The 22816-nt window shown below is 42.2% G+C and overlaps 1 protein-coding gene across 1 annotated transcript in view; it reads right to left on the bottom strand.

Annotated features, from left to right (window-relative positions):
* LOC140395097 (protein unc-13 homolog A-like) overlaps positions 1-22816 on the bottom strand; it is a 522914-nt gene that overhangs the window by 33392 nt on the left and 466706 nt on the right. Inside the window, exons 36-39 of the mRNA XM_072482511.1 lie at positions 20974-21097; positions 10474-10530; positions 9742-9822; positions 7108-7255 (exon numbers count right to left, since the gene is read on the bottom strand). Of these exons, the coding sequence (XP_072338612.1) occupies positions 7108-7255; positions 9742-9822; positions 10474-10530; positions 20974-21097 (410 nt within the window). The remainder of the gene's footprint in view (positions 1-7107; positions 7256-9741; positions 9823-10473; positions 10531-20973; positions 21098-22816) is intronic.

Here is a 22816-nt window from a genome sequence, read left to right on the forward strand (position 1 = left end):
TTGCCCATTTTACCGCAGTAACTACCTGGGGCCCAGAAAGAAAGATGGACATAAGAACATAAGAACTAGGAGCAGGAGTAGGCCATCTGGCCCCTCGAGCCTGCTCCACCATTCAATGAGATCATGGCTGATCTTTTGTGCAGGTGTCAACTTACATGCCTCTAGTTACAGAGATGAGGTGATGCCATGTGACCCTCACCCTTACCCACTGAAAAAGGTTAATTCAGACTATTTCCTAATAAGGGACAAGGAATCCTTAGAATTAGGGGGTAAAACTTGACAACTTAGTCCTTAGAAGTTGACACAGCTTCACCGCTTCTTCGGTGCTGCAATTCTTCTGCAACACAGTTTAACATCACTTCAGAAACAAAAGACAGACTTTGGCTGTGCTGTCAGCATTCAAGGAAGCCTGGACCTTGAAGCATAAGAAACTGCCACGTTGTCTTCAGTGCTTTTTACGTATATTTAATACTTACGAAGTATTAGGTGAGCGACTTCCATCCCCCCATCCCGCCTGAGATTGATCCTTCTTCAATTCCGGGTTTCACCATCTGAGCTATCATCCACACGTCAGCTCAAAAACTGAGGCTGGGCAGGAAACAGACCAATTGACCACTACTTAATGGCCTCAAGTGGGGCAAGGGTGAGCTTCCCATCCAAGACCCTGTCTGGCACATAAAATCGTTGTGAGATCTGGGAAGGTGGGAACCCGGAGGGAATCTCATCTGTGCAATTTCACGCCCCCCCCCAACACCTCAGAATGTGCTGGCGTAGGGGGGAGTGTACAGTTCTGGCCATGGGGTCTGAAGTCAATGCTGAGGGCTCCCAGGGCCACACCCTCCAACCATTGTAGCCATGTAAAATGGCTGCGTTCCGATTAATCTGGCCAAAACCCAGTTTAAAACGGCTAACCCGAAAGACTGCTGGGAAAAGCAGCTAAGAAGACACAAGCAGGCAGCTGCAGACAGTATTGCATATTCGGCTCTGGGAAGTTAGCCCAGATCGATACTCAGGGCTATCAACAGCCCATCAACCCAGGTATTTGCAGTTGCATTCAGGTGTTTGCAGCCCATCTATTCAGACATCCACAGGTGAGCGACCACCCCCCGATCGAGGAATCGCCTCACCATTGGACACATCGACCCCAGAGATTGGGGACAGATCCAATCACTTGGGACTCAGGGTCAAGGGCCGCCCCGGGAGGCGGGAAGCCCCTGGGCCCTATAAAAGTGAGGGTCCAAGTTCAGATCTCTCTGTCTCCTCTTCGCCTGCTCGAGACCTTCGCAAGAACAGCAACCGGCAACAGTAAGTTTGAATCCAGCGATCGCTATCCGGTAGAGACACCTAGCCACCGACCTGTAGCAGCCTTTTGAATCCCGCGGGCCAGATCGGATTGGACAAGCCATTTGTTTCTCTGACCTGGTGGGCTCTTCCTAAAGTTAAGTATTGGCCAGTAGTGATAGGTTTATTATATAGAAAGTAGTATTAGGGTATTAATATTGCTTGTTGTATATAATAAATGACCATTGTTTTAATCGTTACTAAGCGGTGTGCTGTATTATTAATCATAACCTGAACTTGAACCACGTGGCGGTATCATAAAGATAGCTGGCGACTCGTGAGCAAAGGTGACGTAATCAGAGCCAATAGACTAAGGCTAAAAAGAGCAACACCATGTACCGCTGCTGGTGGGAATAGGACACACCCAGGGTCAATGATGGCAGATCTCACAGGGTATCAGTCTTGTTAATATCTACTTTGCATTCTTCAGTTTCTCAACGGGCACCGGTAATAAATGATTAATGGTCCTTTCACCAGCATGCATTATATTTACAAATAAATGATCAAGACTTGGAGATCATATTTATGTGATAAAACAGTTTTAATAGCTTCTGGGACACATAGGTAAGCTGAGCTGTAGATTTGAAGTTTGATCCTAAAATGAGCCTGCTGCTGTGTCTATCCTGTCGCACAGCTGGTCCCATCTGTTTATCATGGGGGATCCATTTGTTCAAATAAAATATGAAAGTTATTGGGAAGTGTTGTGGAATTGGCACACATTATGACCTGAGCATTTATACAATATCGATTTCACCTGCAGTCTAATATATATGATTACTTAGACAAACGGTTGGCACCCAGGCCAGAATTTCATGGCTGTTCACGTTGATGGGATCTTCCGGTCCCGCCGGCGGTGTACCCCCGCTGTGGCTTTCTTGGGGGGCGAGGTGTGCATTCAACAGGAAAGAATGAGACGATCCCGTCGCCAGCTCACAATGGCGGGCCACCTCCACCGCCTCAAAACAAGCAGCAGATTGCACAGAAAATCCCACCCTCAGTATGGATTCAACAAGACTTTCTTAAAAGATATTGGCAATCTGCAGAGAGTAATAGAGTTACTCAGGGCCAGCAAATAGTTAAGCAAAAAGGCTGCGACCTGTGAATCTTTGCAAGAAAAACTCAGCTTGTCCCACTCTTCCTTTCCTTGTAGCCCTACAAATGTTTTCTCTTCAGACAGTTATCCAGTGCCCTTTCGAAAGTCTTAATTGAATCTGCCTCCATCCAACTTCCAAGCTATGCTTTCCAGATCCTAACTACTCGTACATAAACAGTTTCCTCATGTTGCCCTGGTTCTTTTGCCACTCATATTATATTAATGTCCCCCAATTCGTGACCCTTTGCCAATGGGAACAGTTTCTTCCCTATCTACTCTGTTCAGATCACCTCCATCAAATCTCCCCTTAACCTTCTTTTCACGAAGGAAAACAACCAAGCTTCTCGAACCGATCTCTGTGACTGAGTACCTCACTCCTGGAACCATTCTCATGAATATTTTCTGTTTCCTCTTTCATACTTTCACATCTTTATCCATGTTCAAACTAATTGTAGTTGGACTATTACTATTTAGAGGGGTCTCATTTCCGCCTTATGGAATAAATCGCTGGCTTTGAAAGCAGACCAAGGCAGGCCCGCAGCACAGTTCAATTCCCGAACCAGCCTCCCCGAACAGGCGCCGGAATGTGGCGACTAGGGGCTTTTCACAGTAATTTCATTTGAAGCCTACTTGTGACAAGAAGCGATTTTCATTTCTGGGGCTGGTTTAGCACAGGGCTAAAGAGCTGGCTTTTAAAGCAGCCCAAGGCAGGCCAGCAGCACGGTTCAATTCCCGTACCAGCCTCCCTGAACAGGCGGCGGAATGTGGCGACTAGGGGCTTTTCACAGTAACTTCATTTGAAGCCTACTTGTGACAATAAGTGATTTTCATTTCATTCATTTTACATGAAGGAAGTAGTCACTTTGTATATTATCTTTAAAGTTTGACTGGAAAGAGACCTGGACACCACACATGACGAGCAATGAAAAGTTTGCAGTTTTCAATGCTTCCATGGTGAAACTACCACACTCGGATCGTTCCAGGATGGGGGTAATAGAATGTTTTCACAGTCGAGTGCCTAATAGACCCAGTAGACTAATAATGTAACAAAATAAAAGAATTACACTGCTGTTTGGCCAAGTATCTTCCATTGTTCACAGTCAAAGCAAAACTATGTTGTCAATGTTAATGATGTAAAGTGCAGTGAAAAGGAGTTGTGCCAAGTCCAGTCAACTGAGCAAAATATTGAATGGTTCAATCTACTCACTGATGAATTTCTGCAGGTAACCTCCAAGAGATGTAGAATGATTGATATGCAGTGAATGGCCATTGATTCCATGTGTAGTGTGAGGTTTTGCTTATGTTTTGTGCATTGGCCTGCATCTATTATCGAAACAGCATTTCTGGCAATGTTAATAACATGTTTTGTATCTTATCCCAATTCCATTTCATCATACAATATCTGCCTTTCAAACCACTGGGCTTTGAAACTATGCTGTTTAAATAATTATGTCCAGGATAAAATCTAATGGTGGGTTTTAGCAAACTTTTCTTCAGCAGGGTCTGGAAATAACAAACATAACCACATTTGACAATGAAATTATTTTCTAGTTACTGAACACAAGGCAGTTAAAGTATATATAAATGTTAATCAGTGGGAACGATATTATGCTATGTCTTGTAAAAATTATGCCCTGGAATTTCTGCTTGATTGTCCTGGTTTTCTTAATGCAATGTCTGATATTGGTGAAACTGACACAAAAGATTGAGGAGTATAATTTGCATGGAGTGCAAGATGAGTTTCTGCGATCATTTGCTCTAGTCTTCAAAACATTATGCTAGAAGCAAGCTCTGCACATCAAAACTGGTCTTGTCCCCAGGGGGAATTATTTGTGATTGAGATTTTATGCTGGTTGCTAATTTAACGGCTCTAAAAATCAAGCTGGATTTTTTCACCGCAAGGACATTAATAGATACATTTTTTGAAAGGTAGTGAACAATTTTTAAAAAATGAACGGGATTGATTACTGTACCCAAATCTCACTCTTGGATATTTTTAATAATATCATTGTTAGTATTTTAATATTAAGTTACTCACAAGCAGTGGATTGACACTGTGGGGGGTGGGGAGGGGATCTTCTGCTCCTATTTTTTTCACGGGGAATTGGCGACATGAGCGGAATAGCTCAAGATGTTCAAATTGCGTTTTACGCCGATATAAAAGAGAGACGTGATTACACCCCACCACAAGTGACAAAAAGGGAATTCCAATTTTAATGTCGGGAACATCATTATCATACATTTAATTAAATAAATAATAATCCTTTTATTGTCACAAGTAGGCTTACATTAACATTGCAATGAAGTTACTATGAAAAACCCCTAGTCGCCACATTCTGGCCTATTCGGGTACACAGGAGGAGAATTCAGAATTCTCAGCCGGTATGGGAATTGAACCCGTGCTGCAGGCCTTGTTTTGCATTACAAGCCAGCAGTCTAGCCCAATGAGCTAATTTACATATCATTATCAGACCTCTATCCCTGAATCACCCCCCGTTAAAAAAATCAATTCACGTCGGTGTGCGGGTAGACCAACATGCATTACGACTGGTCTCTCACGACATACACCTGGCAGGCAGACCTCCCAGGTGAGTACGGGAGGTCATGCCCAGGCACTGCCATTGGCACTGCCCCCCGCACTGTCTGGGGAAAGTGCGGGAGGGGGAAATTCCCTATGAATACTTGTACACTGAAGTGACCTTTAAAAATGGTGCCCGGCCTTTAAAAACCTACGCTGCTGGCGGCGCTGTCAGGCTCAATCATAGTTTGCCCCGCCAGCATGACGTCATGTGACCCATCCATTGCCTTTTTATTTCTATGTTCTCAATGTTATGGCAGAGAAGGCTGGCACTGGTGCTGGCAGCTGCAGTGCCACCTTTTCGGCTCGCTGTGGCACTCTGCTAAATATGGGTAAAATGCCACCCTGTGATTTAAAACGCTCATTTTCATGGTGAACCCATTTTCAGCTGTGTTAATCAAGTTTTATCAAGTTACCACTTGGCAAATCAAACCATATTTTTTAAGGCAAAAGCTTCTTCAAAAAAGATTATGGGTGGGATTTACTGACCAACCCGCTGCGTGTTTTCCGACGGCGGAGGCAGCCCACCAGTGGGATTTTCTGATCCGCCGTTGGTCACCGGGAAACCCGTGCGTTGTTGGTGGGACTGGAATATCCCACCAGCCTGAATAGCTGGTAAATATCACCCTATGTTTTAAAATGTATGATTGTGCAAGTTCATGGCAGATTTTGCATTTGGCTACATGCAAATAAGTATGGGAAAAGCAAGGAAAAACGCTACTCAAAATGGGTGCGATTTAGGTGCAAAGCCCCTATACATTTCATAAGGCCCAAAGATTGCAATATATGCACATAGAAATAATATTGACAAAAATGGAAATTTATTCATTCCAAATGTCAGAAATAGTTTGGTCAGTCAGCAAATGACCAAATTTAGAAGTTTTTTTTGAGTATCCAATTTATTTTTTCCAATTAAGGGGCAATTTACCATGGCCAATCCACCTAGCCTGCACATTTTTTGGATTGTGGGGGAAAACCCATGCAAACACGGGGAGAATGTGCAAACTCCACACGAACAGTGACCCAGAGCCGGGATCGAACCTGGGACCTCGGCACGTGATGCAGCAGTGCTAACCACTGTGCCATAGTGCTGCCCCACTTTGATGAATAAATATGATTAAATACTTAATAAAATAATTTTTAAATTCATTTATGGGATGTGGGTGTCACTGGCTGGACGAGCAATAGGGTTAGCATTTCAGAGGGAATGAACCACATTGCTGTGGGTCTGGAGTCACATATAGGCCAGATCCAGTAAAGATGGCAGATTTCCTTCCCTAAAGAACATTAGTGAACCAGATGGGTTTTTACAACAATCAACGATGGTTTCATGGTCATCATTAGATTTTTAATTCCAGACTTTCTTATTAAATTTCACCATCTGCCGTGTTGAGATTTGAATCGGGTTCCCAGATCTTGCCCTCGGTCTCTGGATTATATGTTAAGTGGCAATACCGCTGCCTCCCTATAAACGCATCCCAACCCTACAGAGTTGGTGACATTTGGCAGCAAGTAGTGTGTTCAATAAAGCATAACAGCTACAGCTTTTCATGTGTTATGACTGTTTAAAATGATTCCTTAACGATCCATAATGTTGACACTTCTGGAAATCTAGTTGTTTTCTAATTAAATTTAGCATAGTAGTCTATTAATATGTCATACATTAGACAGGTAAATACATATATTCATGACTTCCTTTATTGTTTTAGAATGCAAACACTTCACTCATAAATTACCAAAATACATGCCACTGTTAATGGTGTTGATGAATATTTCAGTGCAACTGTGTTGAAATAAGGGACAGAGTTGGTCAAACAAGGGACATTAAGGCAAGGGCAAAGACAAATCAATAATGGTAATTCAAGTATTTCTTCTGCTTATTTTGACCCAGCGCATTTGTTCCCAGAATACCGCTTTTTAATATCTATTAATATGGTCATTTATAGTGAGCCTTCACAATCATGCGTCTTAAAAGGGTCCTTAAAGTTATCTAAATGTTACAGGATATGCAATCAAATCAGACTAAAATGATAAGATTGTCTGGTAACAGGTGTGCATCTAGCAAATGAAACAGATAGACTGAAGCTATACTTACCCTGAGATGACTGAGACTGGATAAATGTTTTAATAAGGGTGTCAGTAGCCTGTGTGTAGAGCGACAGAGCATACCGTAGAGATTGGAGGTCTGGACTCTTTTCTAAGAAGGTCTTCTTCAGGCCAACTCCACCAGCATGGAAATATTGCTAAATCATTAAAGATTCTCAGTCAACTTCATGAATTTCATTTGAAGATCACAACACTCATGTTTCACATAGAATCCCCACAGTACAGAAAGAGACCATTCAGCCCATCAAATCTGCACTGGCCCTTGCTCCAATTGAGCACTCTACCTATCTACCCATCCCCTGCTCCTATCCCTGTAAACCCACCTAACCGTTGGGCAATATTAGCATGGCTAATTCACCTAACCTGCACACCTTTGGACTGTGGAGGAAACTGGAGAGCATGGAAAAAACTCATGCCGACACAGAGAGCAAATGCAAACTCCACGCAGACAGTCACCCGAGGTCGGAATCGAACCTGGGTCCCTGGCGCTGTGAGGCAGCAGTGCTAACCACTGTGCCACCTTGACGCCAAGCAGAACACCAAACCAAGCCAACAATGGACAATTATTCTTTTTGTTCAACTTGGCTGTTACCTACATTACAAGGGTTGTCTGACTTTGTAATGATAAAGCCACTCACAGTCCAGAAAAATAATATATAAACATCTACTGGCCAGAACACTCATCATCCAAATTAGGAGTGCATCAGTCAAGATGGCTCTGAATTTGAGGCTGAGGCTCAAGTTTGCATTACGGCCAGTATTGCTTTCACTATTTTACTACAAGGACTTCAAGAATAAGGACACAAAAATAATACAAAATTAAAAAAATAGAAAATGACATTTATTCAGCAAAACAATGTAAGCAATAAAGAAAATCAAGCAAAGATAACTGAGGGATAAATGAGTATGAAATTGCAAAGTCCAGTGTATAAACTCTACAGGTGATCAGATTAGCCATGGTTAAGATGGTCTAATCTTCATATTGATGTATTTATTAGTGGGTACTGAATAAAAACAAACTGGACTGAAATATTTGCCACTGGAATTAGAACATGATCTGATTCAGTTACAACCCTAACTAATGGATAACTACTACCACATCTCTCCATCTTGCATCAAGTCATTTTATCAATTGTCTTATGGTCTGATAGACTGTTTCTCTGGTAAATTTTGTGTTAAATCTGGTTAATCATTGAGGAATATCGATACTGTATTATGCTGCTTCGTAATAACAAATACAAATCTGACCATCAAGCAGAGGTGGACTTACACTATTGGTGATCCCGCACTCTTCCTCTTTGCGGGAGCCCCACATCACGCCCCGCTCCCTGTTAACGTGGCAGCCCGCCCCCAATGACATCGAGCCCCGCCCCCATCAGTGAGCGAAATGACTGACACCAAAAATGGTAGTAAATTCAACATGCAAAAACAACAAGGAGAAAGACGACGTTGGTTGCTGCCCAGCCCTCTCACTCGACTGCCATTGGCTAGCACCTCCTCCTCACTGCAGGCTTTGCAGTCTTGCACTCCAATGTTAGATCGGCGACCTCACTTACGCTGCAGGCTGCCCGCCAGACTGAATGCCAGAAACCTGGTTGCTGCTTAGCACCCTTACTCAATGAAAGTTCAGAAACTTAACACCAATTCAGGAGACCTATGTCTGAACTGCTCTAAATCTCCATCACCTGTCAACATCTGGCAAACTGTTTTTCCGCACTAAAGGGAGTCCACCAATTAGAGCCCGATGTGTTCCGTATTGTCTGTTGACAAATTTAGAGCTACAAAGGCTCTGATTAGTGCTCCCATGGTGTTCCCACCACAACAGTCACCTCTGCGAATGAACTCCACACCCCTCCCTCCCCCCACCCCGACTGGTGCAGTGTATTGCATTGAAAGTCCGCCTCTGCCATCAATTGCATTTATTAACACAGGAAACCAAGGGTTGAACTTTCATTTGGTTGTCGAGGTGGGACAGCAGGCAGGCAGGCTCGAAAATCCTCGCTACTGGCCAGCCTATCAGCACGTGCCCGCCTCCAGATCATTTTACAAGAGGCTGCTTCAGAAGTGGCTGGGGGTGGGGATGATTGCAAGGTTTTTCAGTCGACGTGAAGGCGTGCCAACTATGGCTGAGACCCAGCCAATGAATGGTGGTGGCCTCCTGGAACCAGACCAAGGGGCCAGTGCTCCAGCATTAATGTTAAGCCTCCACTACAGCCACGATAGCCATAGGGACAGTTGCCCTTTAGAGAGGGTTTCCCCCAAAATGATGGTCTGGCAATTGTGGCCAACTTTTCAATTAACATTTTGAACATTCTTCAGAGGGCAACTCGCTCTTTCTCCTACCTACAGCAGCAGCACTGACCTCAAGACTATGGGGTTGGTGATCTTTCAGTGCTAGAGGACCTGCTCTATTGGCCCTCCTGTCTCAGGAGCTTGCCCACCATCATTAATTGGACACCTAACGTGCCATCGAGCCAGTAATTGGCCATTTCTTAAAATTCTATTGGGCATCAAACACTTGCACAGTGTGGGGTCCGAACCCAGAAATAATCCCAACATTAGCATTCTGATCAAAATAACAAAAGTTCAGCCTCAGGCTTTTATTAATTGAAACAGCTGTTACCTTAATAGTATCTAGTGCAAGCTCCACTACAGCACACTGCTTGGGGGAAAGACTTTTAGCTTCTTCTCTGACCATATGATCCTGAAAGTACAAAAGACCTTATAAATGAGTACCAAAACAAGTAAGGATAGAAAAGCTGCTTGCCTTCATATACTACTAGCGCTAAATTTCTTATATTAATTCTAACCATTTTCTTCTTCCAAAAAATGACACATATTCGCTAAGTGTTATTTTCTACATTCAAAGATATGGCAGCATTTCAAATTTTTGTGCGCTTTTACCATCATCACCCTTTCTCACTGTAAGAGGGCGAAGGTGGAAACCCACATGGTCAACAGTTTAGGGGGATTAGGATAAAGTGTGCAGGAGGTTGTTATAATTTATCAATGACCTATTACAATTAAAACTACCTCGTAGAATATTAATTTAAAAACATGGATAAAATGAGCCTGGCGCTGACATGAGAGGAGATACGAGAGAAACAAGTGAAAGACATGTAATTGCTTCATTTATATGCTTAGCTTTTAGTCCAGCAAGTATATATACTCTATTTAGACACAGAGCAAAATCGGTGGAATAAATTGTCCTTGCACAACATGTTATTTTGTACAATGGGCTGGAATTATAGTGTTCACTGAACAACAGGAATTCTACTGTAGAAGCAACCTCACCATGTAGATGATTGCATGTCACAGGGGTAATGATGTGTATTAAGATGCATTACACACCTACCTTTAGCTTGGAAAGTTGCCCCAGTTCTTTTGCAGCATTGAAAATAAGCTGCGTGCCCTTTGGTACAGAAAAGATGAAAAGAAAAATGAATGCCAAAATTCAGCTAAAATAACAGTCTATAAAAACAACGGTTACAATCTTGCACTGCACAAAACATTTTCAAAATACATTCACAGACACATTCAACACCGAATTATTTTCTTACATCGCTGTGACAGACAAGCTTCACCCTTCCCTGAAAAGAGAATATTTATTATTTTTCACATATTGCTTATGAATTGAATGCAAAAAGTTATCAACATAAATTCACAGTGATGGTCACACATTCAGGGAGAGAATTTTACAACAGGAAATGGAAATGTACCTTAAGTAGCTGATAATTACAGATATGCAGAATGATTAAATTCAAATTGGTGTTCAGTTCTCATGGTTATGAGGTACAAAACATAGCAGGTGGTAAGATTTTAGTGCATAAAACTAGGTTGCATTTTGAGGCTTAAGTTACTGCTCAGATTAACTCTAATAAAATCATACAATGCAACACATGCCGTGTGCTTGTGTAAACTGAAGCTACATAGGCCTGAATGCTGTGGTTGTAACAATGGTGAAATGTCAGCATTCGCCATTATTATAACTGTGAAACTGATAGCAACTTCAGGCATCTGGACCTGCACAGTTAAATGCGGAAATCCAGAAGTTGCTGCCAGTGATTTCCTGCTCTGCCATAGGAATCCCCAAAGGTGGAAATCGTTTGAAATCACGTGCCTTGGACTTTTACTCTTGCGAATAGTCTCACTGTAAAAGCCCTTGTTGAATGAGGGGCAGCAGAGTTTTTAAACGCTGTACTCAGTCATAATTTAATGCCCAGCAACTTTTCTGACCCAGAAAAGTTAGTTTTCTGGGTGGGATTTACTGCGCATCCCACTGCACGTTTTGTGATAGCTGAGGTGGTCCACCATTCTGGTCCCCATTGAATGTATCCCTCGCCGCTGGGAATCCCACAGTGGGGTGTGCCATATACCACGGTTGTAAACCTCCGGAAAATTTAAGTTTATTTGTGAAATGTCAAATTTCTCCTTAATTATAAAAGTCCCACAGGTTTTTGTATAATAATTTTGAAGGTTTTTGATATTTCAACTTCTACCGTAATCCTAAGAGAATGATAAATGTATTTTAATTTAGTTTGCTGCCAGTGAGGATTCATCAAAGTAACTGGCTAGTCACCCTGTTTGATGACATCACTTTTGCTGGACAACAGATATCCTTTATAATTGGTGCCAGAAATATTCACATGGGAGAAAGTAAAATCCACACCACAGAGATCGCTAGATCCTGTGGGTAGCTTTCTTTGAGGTCAGCAGTGAGCACACCACAACATCTGGGTCATAGTACGTACAGTAGAAAAACTTTGAATAGCAAATATACGAAGATTACAACCACGTGTAGTTGGCTAAACGGTCCTAGTTTAGCCCACAAGAACAATTAATTGCCTGTACAGATCAATGGACTTGTTTGTCATAAAGTGGATCAGCTGCTTGCCTGCTGGCAAGAATCTGATGACACTATAAAAATGATTTTTCCCTTCCAATCTAAGTCACTTTATTTTTTGTCCTGACGTAGTTAATCTTCATTTGTGTCACAATGTGTGATTTTTTTTTCCTGTCGATGTAAGTAGAATTTAAACAAAGATCAATGTTCTGAATTGTTAATGAGCACGTAATTGTAGTTGCAAAACTTCCTGTGATCAGCCCTAGCCAAATTTATTTCTCATCGTGAATGTCTGGAAACTAGTAATTTGTGTGAATCTTCAGAGACAAAATAAATGTTCCCTTGGAAATGTTTGTCTTGCGCACATATACATTATTTCCCACTTTGCATGAAGTAGTTGTATTTTTGGAATAAATCCCTATTAAATATTCTTTGCGTTCAGGATAGTTGCAGATCACAAGACAAACAAGAGACAAATAATTTTGCAAGACAATTAATCTAATAACACATTTTCCACTTTGCTCGTGTGGTAATTTAGTGGACAGAAATATCTTTTCAGATTTGATAACTATCAACTCTTATGCAAATGCAATGTTAGCATTCACGTCGAGAGGGCTAGAATACAAAAGCAGGGATGTACTTCTGAGGTTGTGTAAGGCTCTGGTCAGACCCATTTGGAATTTTGTGAGCAGTTTTGGGCCGATTATCGAAGGAAAGATGTTCAAGCCTTGGAAAGGGTGCAGAGGAGGTTCACAAGAATGATCCCTGGAATGAAGAGCTTGTCGTATGAGGAACAGTTGAGGATTCTGGGTCTGTACTCGTTGGAATTTTGAAGAATGAGGAGGGATCTTATTGAAACTTACAGGATACTGCGAGGCCTGGGTAGAGTGGACATGGAGAGGATGTTTCCACTTTGGGCAGCACGGTAGCATTGTGGATAGCACAATTGCTTCACAGCTCCAGGGTCCCAGGTTCGATTCCCAGCTTGGGTCACTGTCTGTGCGGAGTCTGCACATTCTCCCCGTGTGTGCGTGGGTTTCCCCCGGGTGCTCCGGATTCCTCCACAGTCCAAAGATGTGCAGGTTAGGTGGATTGGCCATGCTAACTTGCCCTTAGTGTCCAAAATTGCCCTTAGTGTTGGGTGAGATTATTGGGTTATGGGGATAGGGTGGAAGCGTGGACCTTGGGTAGGTTGCTCTTTCCAAGAGCCGGTGCAGACTCGATGGGCCAAATAGCCTCCTTCTGCACTGTAAATTCTATGATAACTCTATGATCTATGATTGTAGAAAAAAATTAGAACCAGAGGGCACAATCTCAGACTAAACAGACGATCTTTTAAAACAGAGATGAGGAATTTCTTCAGCCAGAGGGTGGAGAATCTGTGGAACTATTTGTAGCAGAAGGCTGTGGAGGCCAAATCACTGAGTGTCTTTAAGACAGAGATAGATAGGTTTTTGATTAATGAGGGGATCAGGGTTAGGGGGAGAAGGCAGGAGAATGGGGATGAGAAAATATCAGCTATGATTGAATGGCAGAGCAGACTTGATGGGCCGGGTGGCTTAATTCTGCACCTATGTCTTATGGTCTTATGATGTTTAAGATACCAGGTTAAAGTCCAACAGGTTTGTTTCGATGTCACTAGCTTTCGGAGCGCTGCTCCTTCCTCAGGTGAAGGAAACACCTGAGGAACTCCTTCACCTGAGGAAGGAGCAGCGCTCCGAAAGCTAGTGACATCGAAACAAACCTGTTGGACTTTAACCTGGTGTTGTAAGACTTCGTACTGTGCTCACCCCAGTCCAACGCCGGCATCTCCACATGATGTTTAAGATGACAAAGGTGTTGAACATGGGCCGGGATTCTCCCCTACGCGGCAGGGCGGGAGTTCCCGGTGGGATGGAGTGGCATGAACCACTCCGGCGTCGGGCCGCCCCAAAGGTGCGGATTTCTCCGCACCTTTAAGGGCCAAGCCCTCACCGTGAGGGGCTAGGCCCGCGTCGGAGTAGTTTCCGCTCCACTGGCTGGCGTGGAAGGCCTTTGGGGCCACGCCAGCTGGCGCCGAAAGGACTTCGCCGTCCAGCAGAAATCCGCGCATGCGCGGGAGCGTCAGCTGACGTCATCCCTGCGCATGCGCAGGGAGGGGGGGTCTCTTCTGCGTTGGCCATGGTGAAGGCTATGGCCGAGGCGGAGGGAAAAGAGTGCCCCCACAGCACAGACCCGCCCGCGTATCGGTGGGCCCCGATCGTGGGCCAGGCCACCGTGGGGGCACCCTTCGGGGCCAGATCGCCCCGCCCCCCACCCCGGAGTCCCGCCCACGCCGCCAGTCCCACCGGTAAGATACGTGATTTGATTCACGCCAGCGGGACTCGCATGACAGCTGCGGGACTTCGGCCCATCGCGGGCCGGAGAATTGCCGGGGGGGGGGTCCTGCCGACCGGCACGGCGCGATTCCCGCCCCCGCCAAATATCCGGTGCCGGAGGATTCGGCGGCCGGCGGGAGCGGGATTCACGCCAGCCCCCAGCGATTCTCCGACACGGCGGGGGGTCGGAGAATCCTGCCCAAGATTTTTAAAGGTATAATGCAATCCAAATAAAACTCCTTGTTCAACAATCAGGCCATTTCAAGTAGGGTTTGATGGAATACATAATATTGTCTATATTTTCTTCTCTGTAAGTCACAAAAAAGATCCTTGAACTGCAAACTACTTGTGTTATAAGTTTCTGACATATCGCAAATATGAGACTGGTTTTACGATAGCACAGTGTATAGCACAAAAGCTGCACAGCATTGTAGGTGTGCTTGATCTATGCGCGACAATCCAAAACTACCCCAATCTTGCTTTCATCAGGTTGGATGCGCGCTCAGAAATTTAAAATTGTTAATTCTCTAATCCTCTGTGGTTTGGGTAGCACGGTGGTGCAGTGGTTAGCATTGCTGCCTTACGGCGCCGAGGTCCCAGGTTCTATCCCGGCTCTGGGTCACTGTCCATGTGGAGTTTGCACATTCTCCCCGTGTTTGCGTGGGTTTCACCCCAACAACCCAAAGATGTGCAGGTTAGGTGGATTGGGCGTGCTAAATTGCCCCTTAATTGGAAAAAAAAAATTCTCAAACCCTCTCCCGTGCGTAGGCCCATTAATAATATTAAAATTGATTGAAATTCATTAAAATGAGGTATCACCCTTGGTGGGTGGGATTTTTGTTACATCACCAGCGAAGCGCAGGAAAAATCAGGGAACACGATCTCTCTGGAGAAAATCGAGTTTCCCAATTCTCTTCAGATTTTCCACCTGCTTCGCTGTTCTCTCTGACAGCAAACGCATGTTGAAAATCACCCCTATATTTGAAAGGGAAGAACACCAGCACTCAGCCAAGACTGATATTTGCTAATTCCAATATTATTATATCTTATTCAATTCAGCTTTAATGTCTTCTTTTATCCACTGGAATAACAATGAATCCTTCCCAAATCATTCCACGTATAGCCATTAACTGTGCATCAAACTGAAATTCATTCAGTCAGGACAAAGTTTAATCTCTTGTTTTGTAAGTATTGATTAAGGGATAATACAATCCAATTGTTTACCTGACCAGACCAAAATCAAAAACACTAGCCGTTGTAACTTTATGCAGTATAGAGAATATATTATCATTCAGGCAAAGGTTTATTGACTTTTGAAGGAACAAGATAAAAAAAATAGCAAGACATCATTAGGTGGAAACACGCATAAAGCACTCTCATCGAGTCTGATGGACAGCTTTAGGCCTGAAAGCTTCATGATGTTTAGTTGGGGTATTTTCATAATTTACTGTGACTTGGGAAAAATTAAACAAACTCAAATTCAAAGCTTCTCTCCTAAAGAAAAAAAAAATCAATAAGCTATGCAGCAAGATAATAAGGCAAACGTCCTGTGATCTCCCTGCATTTAATTTGACAAAATCTCCAAATGCTGCGTTCAGAACTCTATACAGACTCTCTGGTAGCAAGCATCAGAAGGAACCAAATATATAGTTCAAGTGTCTTATCTGCCTGTGAAATTATGCAGTGGCATCTTCATAGAATCATAGAATCCCTACAGTGTAGAAGGAGACCTTTCGGCCCATTGAGTCTGCACCACCCCAGTCCCTGGCAACCCCACCTAACCTAAGGGCAATTTAGAATGGCCAATCCACCTAACCTGTACATTTTGGACTGCGGGAGTAAACCGGAGCACCCGGAGGAACCCACACAGAAACGGTGAGAATGTGTAAACTCCACACAGACCCAAGACCACAGGGTTGGAATCGAACCTGGGTTCCTGACAGCAGTGCTAACCACTATGCCACTGTGCTGCCCAATCCTGCAGACAATGTTATGGCCAATCAAAATCTACACTGCTAAAAACTTTCTAAAGCCTGAAACTCCCACAGCTGTTTAACAATTTTGCTATTAGCCATATTAAAGATAAATTACTGGTAATTCATAGAGGCAATTTATTGCCTGGATTTTGTTACAATAACAGCGAGGCTATTAGCACCTACAATTATTACGGGGTGAATCTGACAGCAATTCTGACCCCCATGCCTGTTAAACACACAAATCCAGACGTTGCTGTCAGAAATATCCTAATTCTTCTAAGGATGTATTGTTCCAGTCTTTGTCAATAAGATTCAGCTCTGCAATCAGTGTAATGGTGTGAACTTGCAGTACTTCCTCACTAGAACAATTTATGTGGCCCTGAAAACTAATTTTGTAGATGCAGGATCTCATTCCCTCAGAAGAAAATTAATGGTGCAAATTCTTTGTAAAAATAAATTATTTTGGAGGGGTTCTACAATTCATGGGCGTTATTCATTTTGCACTTTCGAGAATTGGAATACATCGAACATTAGGGGGGGTGATGGCTGGGAGGAGGGTATTTTTTATGTTAATGGTGACTATGAGTGATTCCTTTTTATCATTTGTTTATGTTAACATGTGGGCTTATGTTTGGGGGTTTGGTAGGAGGATGGGATCGTTGTCATTGATATGGGGATTGACATTGCATTCGTTACTGATTGTTGTTTATTATTGGGTGTAAATTTGGGAGAAAATGTGAAAAGTGGGAGAATAAAATTATTTTTAAAAATAAATAAATAAATAATTTTAAAAAGCTTTTTCTGTTTAACTCTCATCATTAATCCCATCTATACTTCCCAATTGTTTTTGCTTTCACTAGATTATTTAAATCTTACTTAAACTTCCTGTTTTATACTTTCTGGTTTGGACTCTTCCTGTTGTATCCTGGCTGATTTGGGCTCTGTGTTTCTCAGTGAAGGTATTTCAATCGCTGTTGCTTGCACTGTTCACAGATGCTGCAGATTCCACATCAAAGATGCCACACTGGAAAAGACCCTGGATTACTGGGAGTCTTGGAAAAAAGTCTGTGGGCAGTTGTCAATGAGTTGACTAGCGAGTGCTGTTCCTTCGCCACGGAGAAAAAAATCCAAACTAGTGTCACATTCTTTAAACAATACACATACCTTACTAATAGAACTTACAGGCTTTTGTAAGGATACTTGCAAGTTAAATCCTTCCTTTTAGAGATAATATGCTGAGAGGAATGTATAATCTTGAGTGTCTCCAGCATCTCCCTGCCCACCGTCTATAACTGTTCATAATTAGCCATTTTTAATGCATTTTTGCCCAACTGGACTAGAGCTGTGTGATGAACGGTTACTGCCTTATCATCATGTAAGGTGATGTCCCCTTTAAGACTGGGCTTGGAACCCTGGGGACTCCGCCTCTGGCTCCGCCCATTTGTGAGCCATATATAAAGGGCTGCCTCATGGGCTGTGTAGCAGTCAGCACTTGTCTCAGCTCTAACATAGTTCTTAGTCTAATAAAGCCTTCTTTACAGTTTAATCTCTAAGCTTCGTTATTGAGGGTACCTCAAGCTGGTAACTCATTTCCTCCTCCAGGATTAAGTACCGTGCTAAACCTTCTTTGGCTGGGCAGCCTGGATCAGAGATGCTGGCATTTTTCTAATTTAGGTTTGTATGAAACTACACGAATGCTTCGCATCAAATTCTGGCTGATAGATTGAAATGCAATGCGTGTAAAATGTGCAAATACTTATTAAAACTTAATTCTTCAAGCATTGTGATAAATTTATTTTCCATTGTGACAAAACATTATTTGTAAGAGGGGTGATCCAGTCTGAAGATATCCTCCTAAACGGCCATTGTCGTTATTAGTGCGATTTATTATTGGGTTAAATTAATATTAATCAATCTCCATTATGGCTAATGAGCTTAGCTGTAAGGCAGATATGGCTAATTCAGGCTTTTGAAGCTTTTGTCAAATTTGGATGACTGATACCAGCTGAATAACTGATAAACCTTAATTTGAACACAATATTCAAAAATGTGGCCATCACATTTCCCAGAAATTCAAGTTGCTCTACAAGATCCTGTTAGAGTCTTAAATAAAACAATTACTTGTGTTCAGTTAGAAGATGCTTTTTAAAAAAAAGGCACCACAGGTTCTGCAAAACAAATGGGCAGACCTATGAAGATTATGCTTTAAAAATAAATACCACCAACATCTCCAGAAAAAGGTGCATTTACAATTTGTACACCCAGTTGGCTCCACATGTATATGTACTACATGATATTGGGTTTCCCTTTTGATTTTAGCACCAAAATTTGAATTTACTGTTCATTGTGTATGCCTGATGTAACATTTTTACAGATTCTTATGAGGGCGGCACAGTGGTTAGCACTGCTGCCTCACAGTGCCAGGGACCCGGGTTCGATTCTGGCCTTGGGTGACTGTGTGTGTGTGGAGTTTGCACGTTCTCCCAGTGTTTGCGCGCGTTTCCTCCAGTCTCCCCCCATAGTCCAAAGATATGCGGGTTAGGTGAATTGGCCATGATCAATGTACAGGGTTCCGGGGATAGGGTGGGGCAGTGGACCCCGGTAGTGTGCTCTTTCAGAGGGTTGGTTCAGATCTCCATGTGCCAAATGATCTCCTTCTGCACTGTAGGGATTCTAAGGATTCCTGACATAAACCCATTTTATTTTGAGTCTACTATGCATCGTTTCAGTGTCAAATAGCTTACATATGCTCACCACTTAGACTAACACATGATAAATGATCACTTGTCTGAGAGCTGCGGGATTGTACTTCATCAGGTGAGGGTAGTAAAAAGTGTGGTGGCGTAAAGGAAAGGCTGTGCTTTTCAGCTATTTCAGCTCAAGATGACTATCCTGATGACTGCATCAGAAAATTTATAATTGTATTTATTTCTAATCAGAGATTATATTATTCTAATGTTTTAACAATCAAAGTTCTTATTCACTATCAATAATAAAAACAACTAAGAGCACAGAATATAATATTTAAACTAACTTCAGAAGACAATTTTGGAATATTGCATCAATCATCATTGTTAACAGCTCTTATTATGAACAATGAACAAAACATGACTGCAGATGCATTTCAGCATGGTATATCTGATTGGGTAGCTCTTGCAGAAAAGGAATCAGCCAACGGTTTAAAACACATGTACTGCAGCTGTTACAGTGGTAGCAACTGATACACATAATAACATTTCGACAAAGACAAGCAGTTAGCTTTTACTGAGATGGACATTTCCTTGATATGCACATCCAGCATCGAGCTGTAAACATACAACATACTTCTAACAGACTTTTTAAATCCAAGAGGAGCAAACATTCAATTGACAAAACAAGGGAAATCTCAGGTATGGGAGCCTAGCAGAGGTAGTTATTATTAACCAGAGTCAGCCATGTGCATCAGCTTGTGGCAGCATGCACTGACGAGCGCAGCCACACACAACAATACTGGCTGTTTCTACTGAACGCACAGCAGACAGACAGACAGACACGTAGTGCTGTACTTACAATCATCTGCCATTATCAGAGAGCAGAATAATTAAAGAAAATGATAATCAGACCATCATATTACTTTCTAATTTAATGCAATTTTCAAATCAGTTGATTTTTACAATGTTGTTAATGGAAACTGATCAACACTCAAGCCCTTTTGGTTAAATATTAAAAAAAACATGCAGACTGAGATCTGAAGGTTTTAATTATTAAAAAAGATTGCCAAAATGTTGGCAATAGAGACCACTACTACACATTTGATTTTTAAAAAACTTTTGCCCTTTCAAACATTGTTTAATTAGAATTGGATTTACACAAAATAAAAAAACATACTTTATCAGTGCCCATACTTCACTCTGAGTAAAATTCTAACTCTCTTGATACAAAAAATGTCAAAGGTCTTAATGAATATCAAATTATTGATAGGTAAGCAATTAATATTAACATTGTTGCATAATCCTTTTTGTTGTAAGGGAGGATATATTTAATTACAATTTTATATATATATATACAAGCAAGTGTTTAACACCATCAGGCTGTCTAGTGAAAATGAACTTAGATTAGCAATGTTTTTCTTCACTCTTTTATCCATGCCCAACTCACGAGAAATTGCCTGCTGTTAGAATCATAGAAGTTTACAGCATGGAAACAGGCCCTTCGGCCCAACCAGTCCATGCCGCCCAGTTTTTACCATTAAGCTAGTCCCAGTTGCCCGCACTTATAGAATCATAGAAGTTTACAGCATAAATTGCTTTATTTTAGTCACACTTACAGCATTAGTGAGTAAAAGCAATGCTTACAATGATTGGAACAGAATGCACTCTTCAAGCATTTACACTGATCAATGCCCCAATTCAGTTCATGCACTAGAAGGCATCAGGGCAAGCAACCCAATCCATATGGTCAGTTTCATAGACGTTTTATTATTAATTTGCTGCAGCTTCTTCATGACTTATAATAAAGAGTAAACTGAATTATTAGGTAACTTGTTATTACAAAGTATGGAGATTATAAATCAACATGATCGGTCACTTTATCTTTCTACAGACATGATGGATCAATCTGATATTTTTTCTGCTACATTAATTTGCTCTGTCGGTTCATTAGCCAGAAATATGGATTTTAATTCAGAACTTGCTACTTACCGTTTGATCTGTTAAAGGTGGTAAGACGATAGTTTTCTCCATTATGTTCATTACAATCTTCCACAACTCTTTTAGGACACGCTTCAACACAGTTTTCTCACAGATCTTTGCAAAAAGTGTCAAACTGGAAGAGGAAGAAAGCTTGCACAAATATTCAAATGGACAACTGCTACAAATTGCTGTCATTTAGGGCCAGCTTAGAAAAATGTTGCACAACACTTCAAAGGAGTAGGTTTAAAGGTATGTCTTAAAGTTGGAGATGGGTGTACAGAATCAGAGAGGTTTATGGAGGGAATTCCAGAACTAAAGGCCTAGGCAGTCGAAGGACAAAGCCGTAAATCATATTGTACAGGAGGCCAGAGAGGAGTGCAAAGATCTTGTAAAGTTACAGAGTTGGCGGAGGCTAAAGAGATAGAGCGGGGCAAGGGTATGAAGATGTGAGATTTTTAAATTTGAAGCACAGGCAGACCATGAGCCAGTGTAGGTCAGTGAACAAAAGGGTCATGTTTGAACAGGGAATGCCATCCATTGGATACTAGCAGAAGTATTTTGGATGAGATGTAGTTAATGGGGGATTATAGGTAGGCAGCCAGCCTAGAGAACTTTGGAAAAGTAGAGTTTGCAGATAAAAAAAAGTTTTTGATGGGCTGAGGCAGATGGAACATATGTAATATTAGAGATGTCGAAGTAGGCAATCTTGGTGCGAGATTATGTTGAATCACATTAGCTTTGCAACTAGAGAATAGTAGTTTATTTAAAGAAAAATGTACTAAGTCTGTTTAATCCTCTACTTGCTATGAATAAATAAAGAACTTGCCTTTATATAACAACTTTACAAACTCAGGACATCCAAAGCTCTTTGGTGTAGTCTCTTGTGTGATAAAAAATGTGGCAGGCAATTTGCGCATAGCAAGGTTCATAAAAATACTATGATAATGATCAGAACATCTGTTTCTTTTAGTGATGTTGGCTGAAGGATAAATGTTATGTATGTTTTTTTTTTTAAAGTAGTATGATGGTGCCTTTATTTTTCACCTGAGGGGCCACATAAGACTTTGGTTTAATATCTCACCCAAAAAACAGCATTTCTTTTCTAAAATAAATTTAGGGTACCCAATTATTTTTTTTCTAATTAAGGGGCAATTTAGCGTGGCCAATCCACCTACCTGCACATCTTTGGGTTGTGGGGTGTTAAACCCACGCAGACACGGGGAGAATGTGCAAACTCCACACAGACAGTGACTCGGGGCCGGGATCGAACCTGGGTCCTCAGCTCCATAGGCAGCAGTGCTAACCACTGCACCACCGTGCCGCCCAAAAGACAGCATTTCTAACCGTGCAGCATTCCTTAGTACTGAACTGGAGTGTCACTCTTGATTTTGTACTTTAAAACGTTTGAGTGGCATTTGAACCCCAAATCTCTGACTCAGAAGTGATAATGCTATTAACTGATCCAGGTACAACACCTAATAGAATATGCTCCTGGTGTATTTATACTCAGGAATATAATATACCTTTAAATATACCATATCAAGCATTATTCTGACTAGAAGGACAAATGTAAAGAAATTAATATCTTCCCTTGTACTGATATAATGGGTGGGATTCTCTGTTTAAGAGACTAAGTGCAAATGCCGGACCGAATTGTGTGTGTGTGTGTGGGGGGGGGGGGGGGGGGGGGGGGGGGGGGGGTAGGGGGGTGTTCCACGGTCCCGATGGCGGCACCAGTCCCGGAGCACTTCAAGACATGCTAATTGGCTAGCCTTTGTGCCACGGGGAACTAGTGCAATTCCAACTCACGCCAGCGTCGGGATTGGCACTGGAGTGCCTGACAGGCTGGAGC

The sequence above is a fragment of the Scyliorhinus torazame genome, chromosome 18 (assembly GCF_047496885.1).
Source record: "Scyliorhinus torazame isolate Kashiwa2021f chromosome 18, sScyTor2.1, whole genome shotgun sequence".
NCBI lineage: Eukaryota > Metazoa > Chordata > Chondrichthyes > Carcharhiniformes > Scyliorhinidae > Scyliorhinus > Scyliorhinus torazame.